This window comes from Egretta garzetta, unplaced genomic scaffold, assembly GCF_000687185.1.
Source record: "Egretta garzetta isolate BGI_Z169 unplaced genomic scaffold, ASM68718v1 scaffold1, whole genome shotgun sequence".
NCBI classification, from domain to species: Eukaryota; Metazoa; Chordata; class Aves; order Pelecaniformes; family Ardeidae; genus Egretta; species Egretta garzetta.
The window spans coordinates 296,414-310,543 of NW_009258542.1; the positions used below are offsets into that span (position 1 = coordinate 296,414).

The 14,130-nt window shown below is 49.3% G+C and overlaps 1 protein-coding gene across 1 annotated transcript in view; it reads right to left on the reverse strand.

Annotated features, from left to right (window-relative positions):
- SH3RF2 (SH3 domain containing ring finger 2) overlaps positions 1 to 14,130 on the reverse strand; it is a 40,848-nt gene that overhangs the window by 9,840 nt on the left and 16,878 nt on the right. Inside the window, exons 2-3 of the mRNA XM_035902639.1 lie at positions 12,291 to 12,560; positions 7,149 to 7,472 (exon numbers count right to left, since the gene is read on the reverse strand). Of these exons, the coding sequence (XP_035758532.1) occupies positions 7,149 to 7,472; positions 12,291 to 12,560 (594 nt within the window). The remainder of the gene's footprint in view (positions 1 to 7,148; positions 7,473 to 12,290; positions 12,561 to 14,130) is intronic.

The window sequence follows — 14,130 nt, forward strand, 5'->3', positions numbered from 1 at the left end:
ATAGAAAATTATTTTAGCTACCAGAAGAGCAGCTAAAAAAAAACATTTGACAGGCTTCACCCATCCTTCAAAAAAAATCCAAAGATTTTTCAGGAGAAAGAAGAGTTTGGAGCATTTGACAAAAAAAAAAAAAAAAAAAAAGACGACAAGGAGTTGCACTGGAAGGACCACGAGTCTTCCTCTTAACACCGAGACACTCTCCAGGGTATGGCTTGGTGGGGCTGGTGGTGCTTATCCTGTCCTGTAAATAAGGAACGTGTTGGGAGAGCTAACCTGGTGTGTGAGGGGGCTGTCAGAACAACGATGAAACGGGACCCATGGAAACCCACAGCCACAACTTCCAAGCGCTACATTTGAGCCCTAAACCTGTAATTGTTGCTGATCTCGTATATACGAGATCCACTCGAGTGGGGAACGCTCCTTCCCTCCTTGTGCTCAGGGGTTTTCTCACCCCTTTTTGCTTGGCTCTGAACACGGTGAGTACCTTTGATTCGTTCACCATCTCTGGTGCCTGCGTCAGGAAGGAAAAGGTGTTTGGGAAAACAGCATTTCAAACCCAGACTTTGCTAACCAGGAGGAGACACTTGTGTCTGCCAGGTGAGGACTGGTGTAATCATCGCTGTTTCACTTGTTATTTATTAAGTTCCAGCTGGGAGTATTGGCATTGTCTAAACCCTAAATAAGACAGTCCTTGCCCCAGTGATCTTTTAATAACTATTATTAAAACTATTTACCACGCCTGTGGCGTCCCGAGGAGCTCCACAGACCTGTGCGTACACTCGGCGTATACCGTGCCGGGTAAGGGGACCAGCTCTCTGCTGCACCGTGGGCAGCGCCAGATCTTCTAGGGAAGGTAGACCCTCCACTTTCACATGAAAGCCCAGCTATCTTTCAAATGGCAAAAGCAAACCAATTTAAGCTGAACTCTTTTGCCCAATCCTAGCTGGCTGCCTTGTTTACGTGCCCAGCGGCGAGGCAGAGGGTTAGCTGGAACAAGGACAACACCATGTCTCTCCTCTAGAGGTGGTCCCTCCTGGCGGGGGGATGGAGCCGTGGCAGTAATACCCTGCACTTCCGTATTGCCTTGCTTTGGAGGCTCTCCAAGGGCTTTGTGAGCATTAGGAGATTAGCGAGGTCTCTCCAGCCCCGCGGAGGCAGGGAGGGTTTGTTATCTCCGCTTCACAGGCAGGAGGGCCGAGGTCTGTCGCAAGGATGGAGGGAGCAGCGCTGCCACACTGGGCACCGCACGGCTCTAGGTTGGTGTCCTCGGGGGTACCCATCTGCCGCCTTGCACTGGCAACGTTTGTTTCTGACACTGGTGAGAACAAGCGGTGCTGCTGAGCCCGGCCCAGGAAGATCCCAGTTACCAAACCTGCTCAACTGTGCATGCTCCTCCTCGTCCGTTTGGTTTCTCCCCATGCACTTTGCTTTTCTGCTTGTGGCTGCGCTGGCAGCGCGGCAAACGTGGGGGCCGGGGAGCGCCGAGGGCGTGCAGGCAGCAGCGTACTGGCCTGTGCACGCAGGCTGGGCCAGCGGCTTTGGGGGGAAGGACGGCAGTGTTCAACCTGGCATCCTCAGGGTGCTCTCTTCTGCTGATCTATCCCTTCTAAAGCACAGAAACATATCCCGGGGTGAACTGCTGCGAGCAAGCAGACCATCCCCATTTGAAATTCAGGCGTTAGCCGTGCTGTGCCGCTGCAGGAGTATGGCTGCTGTCGGGAGGAGAAAATGAAGTTCCAGCGAGGCAGGGCAGCTGCAGCAGCATCCCTGGGGAATCTCCAGCCAGCAGGAAGCCACCGGGCTGGGATGCGGCCGGTAGTCATGCTCTCCAGAAAAGACCACAGGATCTTTAAGGACGCAAGTTGTCAGGGCTTTAATCTCTTACTCATTTCAAATCTAATTTCTAGTGGTCATGGCTGTAACGCAGTGCTGGGGCACTGGCTTAGCAAGGACCTGGGGAGAAAAACAGTGGCTCACCAGCTCTGTTGCTCTCCAGTAAATTAAGTTAATTAAAAAACCCCAGCAACTATAGTGTCTGTATCTGGACATGGAGTGGCAGGTAAGCTTCAAACCACCTTTGTGTTCTTTGTTTTCTAGTCCAGGTAGGGTCAGACCAGCCTCTCATATACATGAAGTTGATTGGGAATTATAATTCTGTTTCAGTAATTTTGATAATCAAAGCCTTTGAAATTTGAGGATCTGGAGTTTTTTTCCTACATTGGAGCAAACTGACAACCTTTTGCTGGTTTTCCTTATGGAACTGCGTTGAGATTTCCACTTCTGGATGGAAAGCTGTATGTTTTCCGTCTCTCTCTGTTCCCACTCTGTATGGAAGCAGCGATCCTTCCAGATCGCCAGCATCAAAACTGGTTTTGTGTTTTCAACAGAGAGGAAGAAGGATTGAATGAAATACTTTCCAGCCAGATATAAGTGATTTCAGCAGTCACTTTTGCTGATCTCCTGTGAGTACGTTGCAAGCCCTTGTAAGTACAAAGAGTTTCATTTTCCACCTCTCCTTAAATCCCTCTCTTGCTCCATCTCCCTGTCTAGCTTGTCGACAACATGTTTTCTACCTTGGCTCCTCTCTACGGTGCCCTGCTGACACAGGTAATTCCCTGTTGAGAGTGTTCATGAGATACCTTGTGGGGCAGGAGGTTTTCCTGTTCCATCGTGGGGTACTTGGTGCTCTTGGTGCTACTGGAAGTTGGGTCCTGCGTGTTTCAGATCGTTTATTACATAGAAAAGCCAGATGTACTAGACGGCAGATGTCAGATTTATCAGCTCACTTTAACGAGAGGCGAAGGGTAGCAGCAGCTCTTGGCCAGGTGCTTCCTGACCCAAGTACCGCCAGGCCCAGGGGAATAAGCTCAGTTGAGACTGGGAAGAGATTCCTGCAGCAGAGAGGGAGGGCTTGCACAACAGGCACAGACACGGAGTGCCACAAGCCCTGCAAACTGGTTCTGGCTCCCGCCTGAGCCCAGCTTGGCAGCGCAAAGGGGAAGGAAGAGCAGGAGGAGGGCTGGCGGCAGCGCCGGCCGCTGCCAGTTATTCCCTTTTATGGGCTGAAATGAGTCTGACCTGATCCTTGTTGGTGGAAGTGCCAGGTAGGCAGGCCCATCGTGTTTTGGAAAGCCCTACAAATGCCCAGCACAGCCTCTTCAGCTTTGCTTGTTAAGCTGTGCCTTGTTGCTGTGTGCACCCACGGTGCGGCCCCTCCTGCTCCCTCTCCCCCTGCCAAACGCCAGCATCGCTGGAGACGTGACTCTGCTGGGGACCTGTCACGCACAGGGTGCTTCGGGGGGATACTAATGCTCCTCTTTGTCTCTCTCAAACATACGTAGTCTCATGGTTTGGGGCAAGTATCATGTAACTACAAGGTACTGGAAAATTCCCACTTTTTTTGACCCCCAACCCCAAGGAAAACAATGTCCTGTTCAAAATGCATGGATTCTTTTTTAAAATTACTACATCCAAATGTATATTCAATATCTGTCTGGAAGCCTGTCCTTGCAGAGGAGAGGGATTTAAAGGCTTAGATAGTAACAGGGTCACTTGCTTTCCACTTTGATTGCTAAGGTTGCTCTGGGGCTCCATCCCTGAGTGATGACTGATGCTAGGACCCCCCCTCCTGTCATCCTAACCCTTGCTAGTGTCAAACCCAGTTGCAGCACAGCTCCTTTCCTTCCAGCTGGTCTCATGGGTCCTTACATCCTTATCTCTTGCAGGGAATGAAACTGGGTCATTATCTGAAAGGACAAAAGCCCCTCCGAGCACTCCGTGGAGGGCATGCTCCGGGTGAGCATGCGCCTGCAGAGGCGAGCCAAGGGCTGGGATGCTGCTGATGGGGCAGGTCCTTCCATGGAGGGAGAAAAGCTCCGGTGCTTGGGTGTGGAGCCTGGGGGCTGCGGCTGCTCTTGGACTTCTCTGGGCTCCTCACGGAGCCCCGGCTGGGGGGGCGGACTTTCCCTGGCTCCCAGGGAGGGCGGATGCTGTGGTGCGCGTTCCTCCTGCCGGTGATTCACCCGCTAACCCCACGCAGCCGCCATGGCTTCACCCACCGCTCGCCATCTTAGGCAGATGCCTGCTCCCTCCCCACGCCACCCCTCTGCTCAGTGGAGGGGGACATCAGCGCCGGTGGCCAGGGGCAGGGGGGCAGAAGGTGCCCCCTCGCTCAGCCTGCCCCGTATACCTCACCCCTGCCTGCCAGCTAAGGTTGTCCAACCCTGGGCTTTGTGTCCTGGGACAATTCCCACTTAACCAGTTAAATTCTCACCTCCTTCATTCTCAAAATTTGTTCAGTCTTGCCCCCCAGGTCCCAGAAACCCCTCCTGAGAGGCTGTGCTGTTTGGGGCTGGCTCCCGGGTGGTTCAAGAGCTGCCAATGCTGCTCCTTATGCAGCAGGGCCACGCGTGAACACAGGCTCGGCACCTGGGTGAACCCTGGTGAGGATTGCAGCCTGGAGTCGGGAAGGCTGAGCTGCAGACTCAGCTCCATCTGCTGCACCATATTTGTGACCACCCACAAAGATCCAGGCTACTCAACCTCTGCAGACTTACTAAGGAGCATGAAAACACACAGAAGCAATTAAGGATGTGATTCAGCCCACTCTTTTCTTTACTATATTGCTAATAACAGAAGACCCCAGCTCGATACTTGTACTCTGGGGCCGAGGTTTCAGGGCTGGCAGTAGGCATGCAACTGTTCATTAATTCCAAACTTCTCTGGAGTAGTTTAAACCCAGGAAACACAGATCTTTTCCTTCCAGGTAATGTCATGTGTACAAAATTAATTGCCATGGCACAACCACACTTTCAGAGATACTCTGCTATTTTTCCAAAGTCTCAGCACTTACTGTTGAAGCTGAACTTCCACCAGAAGCTGCTGAGCAGGGTAGACCAACCCTCGGGATCAGTGTCAGCTCTCATCTCTCCCATTACTCCTCAATCCTGCAACTTTGTTCTGATCATGAGGGCTGTCTTACCAACAAATTCACCGCCATAGCTTTTCTATCTGATTAATACTAAGAAAAAGAATGAGTGACCTCAGTGGGATATGGCCAACAGCCTGACAGGGTGTATCTGGGCTTGTCAAAGAATCCCAGCTGTGCAGGTCAGTCATTGCAACCCAAACCCCGGGACAGAAAAAGGAAAAGCTGCAACCTGTACGGCCCCGTGAACAGCACAGATCCTTCTGTAAGCCTCCGGGAGCAAACCTGTTGTTTAGAAGAAAGGAAATTCCAACCCCTCTAAGGCAAAACGCTAACACGTTCACTCTCTTGCTTCTGCTGTTGACAAGAGTTCACACTGAGACATTTTTGGTAAAATTATACTATGTTCGTGAGATATGATACCACTTCAATTGAATTATAGTTCTATTGTAAGGCTTCATTTCCTGTCACATAAAGCAGGATCTAACATCCAAGGCTTTTCGCAGGCTATTGCTAAGTACAAAATGCCTGCTGGGTTTTATTGCACAGATACCGAACTACCAGGGGCTGGATTATTGCTTTATAAAATCTTAGAGCAACCTTGAATATGAAAGATGTCATATAAATCTAAACAAAACCATTTTTCTCCCATTTCAGATGATCTGTGAAGATTCCATATTGAGATCTTTAGTCAGAGTCTGAAGAAGGAATGAGACTCTTTTGCCTCCCAAAATAAAGAGTGGATATAGTCCGAAAGGTCAGTCTACATTTATTACCTCGGCCCCAAATTCAGCTTCTCTCAGCATAGCCCCAGGTTTAGACTGCAGACTGACAAGGACTCCCGGTAATTGCCCTCCCCTGGCAGAAAGCATTCCTCTGGATGCAGATAGATGTGGGCAGAGGACTGATTTACAGCAGGGCAAAGACCCCAAGTGCTTTTCAGAAGGGCTGACAGCCCTGCTTAGAAGCAGCAGGAGGCTTCTTCATTATTTCTGTAGATGTTATAGCACTGCTGAATTGGCATTTTGTGAAGAAACCTGTCCTGTAGGCATAGAATCATAGAATCGCTTGGGTTGGAAAAGACCTTTGAGATCATCAAGTCCAACCGTTAACCTAACGAAGCCATCCCACCACTAAAACCTGTCCCTAAGCAAAGGCAGTTTGCTTTTGGAGAAACCTTCGTGGATTAGGGTATGGTAATGGAGCTTCTGCAACGCCTGCGTGTGCCCTGACAGGCAGAGTGAAGGTTGTGTTTAGAGATACCCAAACACGGGATCGCCTGTGCTGAGATTCTGGGCTTAGTCAACTTTTTTGGTTAAGCCCAGTGCTTATCATTGAGGATAAGCATTGGGGATGCTGGGGTCTCCTTGAGTGCTTCAGACTTACCAGAAAAACTGAAATACTAATTAATAAAAAGAGCAGGTTTCTACTTCTGTTTTAAGCATGGGGGTTAGACGCAAAGGCCATTAAAGCAGTCACTGGCAGTACAGACCTGCTCAGTGCAACGCAGCTTCCTCACCCATCTCACTGGGCTTCTCTTTGCTCTTAATTCAGGGCCTGGTTCTGCAGGTCCTACTGTGCCTGTGCAACTTAATTCTGGGACAGGAGCTCGGAAAAGCTCATTGTCAAAGTAACGCAGGTGAGAGTGGCCAATGGCTGGTTTTAGCTTCAATTTTGCAAATGTTGAGAACTGCCTATTTTTGATCTACATCGTTGTATGGCAAGCCGGATGTTTGCTTGCAGTGTGAATTCAGGCGCACACACACATACGTGTCTGTGATTGAGCTGAGGCTCGGTTAGCTCCCTTGGGAATTCATGTTCCATGCTACTTGCAAAATAAAATATTTTTCAATTTAGAAAGTTAAGCTCTCTGTTTGCTGTTCTATACTGGGAGCTCACTGCAGTAGGGCAGAAATCAGGATGGGAATGTGCTTTATCCATGTTTAGTTACTGTCATAACTTAATTTCTCTTTTTATGAATTCCCTTGGGTCCCTGAACTCTGAAGACAGATCTTTCCAATTCAAAAGGAGAGGAAAAAATCCCAGGCAGCCTGATGTGGATGACATGTCTTACTGATGCTATTAGCATGGGTGCTTTGGCTTTGCACGCTTGTGCTTTAGCTTTTCGAATTGCTGCCTGTGCGTCAAGCGTTTTTCTATCCAGGATTTGCATTTTGGACTCGTATTGCTCCTACAAGCATCCGCATCGCTGCTTCCTTACCTGGAGAGGGGTGCCATAGGGAAACTCCGCTTTCTCGCTGCTCTGGGTGGCCACGGTGGGGTTGCTGGAGCTGATGAGCACAGGGGAGCTGATCTCCAGCACCTGCCGCTCGGCGGGCGCGTGGACCATTCGGTTGAGGGTGTTCAGGGCAGTGGTGATGGAGAACTGCCGCAAGCTCTTCCGCCTGGAGTCGGGCACCTTCGGGAAAGCCGATGAATCCGTGCCCTTCGCTTTGGGAGACGCTGTTCGTAGGGACGCACACTTAAACTGAGGGGACCAGTGGCTTTTGCTGGTCTGCAGGAGTTGCCTTGCAGTGGTGTTTGGCTGGAAGAGACAAAGGGAGAGGCGATGGCACATTTCAGAAGTTATGCCTGGCACAGCTTGGTGACTGCTCAGTTTTTCCTTTTTCCCCTCTTTTCCCATTTGGCAGCAGAGCTGCGGGAAGATTTCAGATGACGTTACAGGCGATCTTTAAAAACGTGTGGCTTAGTCATTTCCCTGATATGTTTTCAGTGACAAATCCCGGATGCAAAATTACTGATGCAAAGCTGACGGCAAAATTAAAATTGGTTTGAAAAACTTGTTGCTTAGACAACACATTACTGAGGCTGAGTGCTCCCCACCCCCCCCACCCCAATACTTTACAGAAAGTTTTGTTTCTTGTCAAGGCCTTTGGCTTGTAGAGGTGTGAGGACAGCTGGCTGACTCTCTAGCAGCGTTATAAGAAATTTAACTCTAAATTAGAAGGGACGTTTGGGGCCATCTCCCTTTTTCACTTTGTGCTGGCACGCTTGGGTGTGTCTTGCAGCAGGACGTCAAATCCCTGCAGCCAACTTTAAGGCATGGGCTCGGAGAAGCCCTCACTGATGGTGGCTTTCTGAGCAGAATCAGATCCACCCAATTACCTCTCTGAAGGCCAAAACATTGATGGCTTGCTCCTGCTTCCATTGAAAAAAGCCTGGCTTTTTAACCATTGGGTTTAATGAGGGAAGAGCCAGGCCCTGAGTTTGCATACGAGCAATGTTCAAATAGTATTTCTTGGAAACTGCTGATCACACAGTATTAATAGCAAAGGGCATGTGGTGACAATGTTTTTTACCACGATGACTGCCAGAGGAATTAATCATGATTTACTGCTGACATTAATGAATTGCAAAACTTTGAGATTCTCACCCACTCATGTGAGGCAACGTGCCTGACTCCTGGGATGAACAAGGATGACTCTGACGCAGGAGGGGTACAGGTGTCTCTCAAGCATTATCATTTTAAAGCAGGGATTGTTTTCACGTTTCCCTCCTCCTCATTCCTTAAAGCAAGGTTTAAAAACCTTTTGTGTGTATACGTGCACATATAAGATGGCAATATTGTCATTTCTATATGTAATTAAACTTTAGCCTAAACAGGAAACATTTTTCTGCCTTCTCTAAACACCAGGGGATGCAATAAAATGGGGCACAAACCTAAGTGTCAAAGCCAAGAAAAGCCTTGAATCTCCCAAAGGAGACCTACCTTTGCCGTCTTCATAATTAATTTCTAATTCCTTCGTGGCTTTATGTGGCCCTAACTAACTTATTTCTGTTAACGCCAGACTTAAATAAGTAATTACTGAAGCTAAAATGATTTCATTAAATGAAAAGACATTTTACAAAATGTATTAGGGCTTCAAATAAGATGTTTTACTAGTGTCCTTTTTATAAAATAGCCACAAAGAGGTGTTTGCTGTAATTATGATGATTACAAGTATTACTTTTATTTCTAGGAATTCTTGTTGGTACCGTTTACACCCTGCATCTCAAGCGAACCTGCAGGAATACAATTAATGTCTAGACCAGTGCTAACAAAATACTGGCGGGGAGTGGGCAGCTTAAAGGTCTCTGGAGCCGCCTGCGACGCCGCTGAGCTGGCGCTGGCGGAGGCTGGGGCGGCAAAAAAAAAGGGGGGGGGGCGGGGGCGGGGGGGGCCCCCGTGGCCAGCCAGCCCCCCTGCAGCCCCAGGACAGATCCCCAGCAAACACAGCTACACACGAACCGATTACAACAGAACCCGTTAAAAATGCCGTTTTGATATTTTGCCTGAATGTTGTATTTTTGCCCCCAATTATTTTCCTTGTTGCTGAGGCTTCTTTCCAGCGAGGGAGAGGGAAAGCTGCTTGCTGTCTGTCTGCAGGGCTGAGAGGCAGTGGTGAGCTGGGCTGGGACAAGGGCTCTGCCCCCGGGTGCCGGCACGCGCCGCTGCCCGGCGTGGCGTTGGGTGGGCACGCATTGGGTGGGCACGGTGGAGAACGGGCTGTGCCCCCCTCTGTGCACACGGTGGGGAAGGTCCCTGCTTTGTCACTTAACCTGCCCTCTGTTCTCATCAGGTCAGCTGAGGACGGTGATGCTGTCACCCTGAAGGGCAGGAGCCGGGTGTCACCAGCCCTCTCTTGTGGGAGAGGTGGGTTGTAGCGTGAGGGTGGGCTCACCCTGTCATTTCAGAGAGCAGCCTCGTTAAACAGCTTTGGTGGTGCGGCCCTGTGAAGTCCTCTGGGACAGCTTCTGGTATGTACGTGTTCTGAAACGCCAGCTTGTCTGGCCTTACTCAGCACAATGCTCAAACTTGTTTTTAATTTAAAGGTGTGAGCTTGGCTGAATCGGGACTGTGGACACAAGTCTGACGGCGAGGACATGAAAAGCCTTTGACTTGCTGGATGGTTTCCATCACGTGGAAATGCCTCTGTAATTGCCACGCACACAACTAATATTGAAAATGGCATTTTAGCTACAAACCAAGTGAAAAACCCCTATGTAAGTGTTGAGGTAATTGGTGCCACGCTGCCGAGAAGCTCAGATCACTATTTCAGGAGCTGAAATAGGCTGACATTGCTGGGGTGCAGGTGTTTGAAATACTCCAGAGATGAAAAGGTAGTTTGTATTGACTGATAGCTACATCTCTTCGGAAAGACCTACATTTCTGAGCAACCCAGCAGAATTAAATCTTGTTAACTTTTAAGATGTTTTGATTTCATTGTTTTAAGGATATCTATCACGTGCATGGGGGGGGGAGAAGTAAGGAGAAGTTTATAGAAACAAATATATGTTTTTCTCTCTTCTGAACTAATGTGCAAAGTTTGAGGCTAAAATTTTAGTGACTGCGAGGCTGAAGGGGTCAGGGAAGGCTGCCACTGGCCAAAACCTTTACACCCATGCAGGGTAAGTGCATAAAGTTTCTATCTGAATTAGTGGAAATTTTGTATTAATCTTGCAGTAAGTGACTCTTAGCTTTCACTTGTGTGTCTGAACGTTATCTGATGGCTACTGCCTTGAAGAATAAGAAGAGATTGCTATGTGGTATTGCACTTGAATCTCTGCACAAATTTCCACGTGGGCTTGTTGCCAAATTACTGTGACCTTCTCCCGAGGGAGGGCAAGGACACGTGGAGGTGGGGTGAAGCTGAATGTGAAGCAGAAAGGTTGTGGTATCCCGTCCAGCCGCGAGAGCCGGTGAGGGAGAGAAGCTGCTTGCAAAGCCAGCTGCAGCGTGCGGCGCTCGCAGGCAGCCAGGGGGGTGTTGGTTGTTTGGAGGGGTTTTGTTTTTTGTTTTGTTTTTTTTATAGCCAGCTCATATTTTTTAACAAACTAGATCAAGCTGCCTGCAGCAGAGCTTTGGTCTAAAGCCAGGCTGCCCTGGGCAAATGCAACTCCTGTGTCATCTACCCAAGGCTCCAGCATCCCTTGTGTTGAGGTTCCCCTGCCTGCTAGGGCTCCTGGAGGAATAAATCATCTCTTTACAGCGGTTTGTGGAGAGATGGCACTCTCCAGTTACCTGCCTGGGCTGCCCAGTCCCCCCATCCTATGCTCAGTTGGAGGAGGACATGGCACTGGCACCGGCACTGCCTCGAGGTTACTGCAGAGGGGAGTTAATGAAGCGACCGCTCCAATCTTTGTCATTTTGTACGGTTACAACCGCCCGCTGTCACAAGGCTGGGGGACAGGAGGATGCTCTCGCCTATTTGCAGAAGCATCTGTTTGTTTTAGACGCGCGCTACCTCCCCATGTGTGAACTTTGCTGTGGGAGCAGAGATGAGCGCAGCCTCTTAACGCAAATAAACAGAATGAGTAAGCGGTGAAACAAAGGCAAATAGAGTGAAAGAGAAAAAAACAAACACAGACAGCAGAAAGCCGAGGAAGGCACCTCCTGCTAATAACCCTAACGAGAAAGGGAGGATTGCGGGCTGCCCAGCCTCTCTGCATTTGCACTAGCAAGCTGAAACCCCACATTTTATAGAGCTGATGTGTGATGCTGCTCTGAACTCTTTCAGTTCCTCCCTAGTCAGAAACCACAGCTGGCTCTTGGCTCTTTGATTTCTCTTGCCCCCTGCCAGCCACCCCACATCCAGCTCTGACTCCCTGGGGGCACCTGGCCTGGACCACAGCTGCTGCCTCCTGCCTCCTCTTCCCAGCCGTGAGAGCGAGGGGAGCATCGCATCTGTGCTGCCAGCTGGACGAAGAAAGAGGTGACTTCTCTGCGAGGACACCGATGCCTCGGGGCAGCGCTTTCTGTTCTGCTCTGCCATGCCTCACCTCATTTTGACACTACAGGGACAGTTGACTTTGCTGGGAGGTGCGGTTACTCAGAAGAGCATGTCCTCTAACAGAGTAAATGCAAGCTCTGTAGCCTTTGGGGAATAAAGGGAAACACAGTAAAAGTTCAGGTAAATTTGCTCTGCAAATGCGTGCCTCCAGTAGGCTGGGTATGTTCAACTTGCACAAATGATGTACCCCCGGACCTGGAGGCAATTTTCTTCACTGTCAGTAGCTGTCCTTTAGAGATCTCCTTGGAGTGTTTTGGTCCTGAGAGCAGCCTACCACCATCAGCTGCTCCTCCCTAACGGCAGCAGCACGGGTGAGGGATGGCAATTGCTGCTCATGGCGGGCACGTGCATCCCTCTCATCCCTCTCTGGATGCCCCTCATCCTGCACCGACCCACGTGTGTCTGCAGGGCAGTTGTGGGGGTTTAACTGCTGGCGGCAGTGGCTGAGAGGGCTTGGGAACCTTATTGATTTCCAAAAGGGAGGTCCTATGGAGTTGGGGAGTAGCAGAACACCATACAGTCTAAAGAAGAAAAGTGCCCAGCTGGTGTCACCTAGCCCCTGGTTGTGTTACCTTATGAAACGTCAGGCAGTCCTTGTTTTCAGCCTTATCCCTGCTCCTCAGGTCAACGCTGTAGAGTGCTCTGCCGAGGGGTTGTGGCAGGGGCAGGTGCTTGATGACTTGCACGGAGCTGGCTGGGAAAACACCGCTGATCCCGTTGACCTCCCCCAAATACCAGTTCTCATCCAGCTGTCGGAGCAGCATGATGATGTCCCCCTTATTGAACCTCAGCTCCCCGGGGTTGTGCCCTCGGTAGGTGTACAGAGCCTTGGCTCGTGGGACCTGTGGGACAAGAAACAGCCCTTGCAGTTCATCCATGACAGTAATGCTTAATATAAACAGAATGCCCCAAAAGCATTTGTAATTACTGGGAAAAATTTAGAGGTCTAAGGCTTAAGCATGCATTTATTGGGATTAACTACCCACATCCTTTCTTGATGCCTTTTTCTAATGAAGATGAGCTCCCAAATACTTATGCTAAATTTGTATCAAGATGAAAAGCAGGCTGAACTTGTTAAGAATATTAAGAAACAATAAATTCCTTAAGCTAGTCTTCTCATGGGATCTTATGGCCTGCTATACAGTCTCCTCTAATACAATGTCTATTTTAATGAACCCAGGTATTTCTATTTCAGAATGACCGGAGGTTGCAGCCGTTGTCCAGCTGACCTGGTGGCTGTCACCTGCAGTGGCCAACAGTGCACATCTGGGAGAACACAACAAGAGCAAGGTGAGCACAGGTTACTGCTCTCCTGTGGTTATCTCCCTGCTTTAACACTGTGTGACCATGATTTTATTTCAGTCTTTAATCTGGCTTACAGGAGGAGAGGCTTCTTAATGTTATTGTTGTTGCAGTATAGTATGAGAAAGAAGAGATATACCAAATCCAGAAGAGATGAGGGAACTTTACCATCCTGACTCTCATCAAAATGAAACTGCAAAGTTCACTTAAAATAACCGCTTTGCTGACCCTTATCTATATTAGAAAACTCAATCTGATACACAATGCAATAGATCATTTAGATCTGAATAAACCCAGAGCCATCCCTGGCCTTGGTGCTGTGAACCCACGCGGTACAACTTGAGGGCAGCCTGAGGGGTGTTTTTCTTGGGAGGAGTGCAGACACGCTGATGTTTTCTGCGCTCTCTGTAGCTGTTCTAGGCATGCATTTGGGGGGTCCCGTACACTGGAAATCAGCAATGCTGAAAGGCTCCATCTTTACATCCTTGTCTTAAAGACAAGATGAAGATACCTTCAGCACATTTGTTGGACTAGAGTACTGTGTCCCACACAAGTGCATCCCAGAACAAATAAGCAACCTGTGTTTGTCCATATTTATTGCCATTTGCAACATGACCGCTGTATGTGAAATGTAAAACGCTGAGTGTTAAGCTCTGTCTTTTGGCTGGAAATGAATGCTGCTCCTTTAACTTCTGGTCAGCCCTGAAGTGGTCAGGCAGTTGAACCAAATGATCATTGCAGATCCCTCCCAACTGAAATTATCCTCTTCTTCTCTTCCCCTTCTCTTCCCCTTCTCTTCCCCTTCTCTTCCCCTTCTCTTCCCCTTCTCTTCCCCTTCTCTTCCCCTTCTCTTCCCCTTCTCTTCCCCTTCTCTTCCCCTTCTCTTCCCCTTCTCTTCCCCTTCTCTTCCCCTTCTCTTCCCCTTCTCTTCCCCTTCTCTTCCCCTTCTCTTCCCCTTCTCTTCCCCTTCTCTTCCCCTTCTCTTCCCCTTCTCTTCCCCTTCTCTTCCCCTTCTCTTCCCCTTCTCTTCCCCTTCTCTTCCCCTTCTCTTCCCCTTCTCTTCCCCTTCTCTTCCCCTTCTCTTCCCCTTCTCTTCCCGTTCTCTTCCCC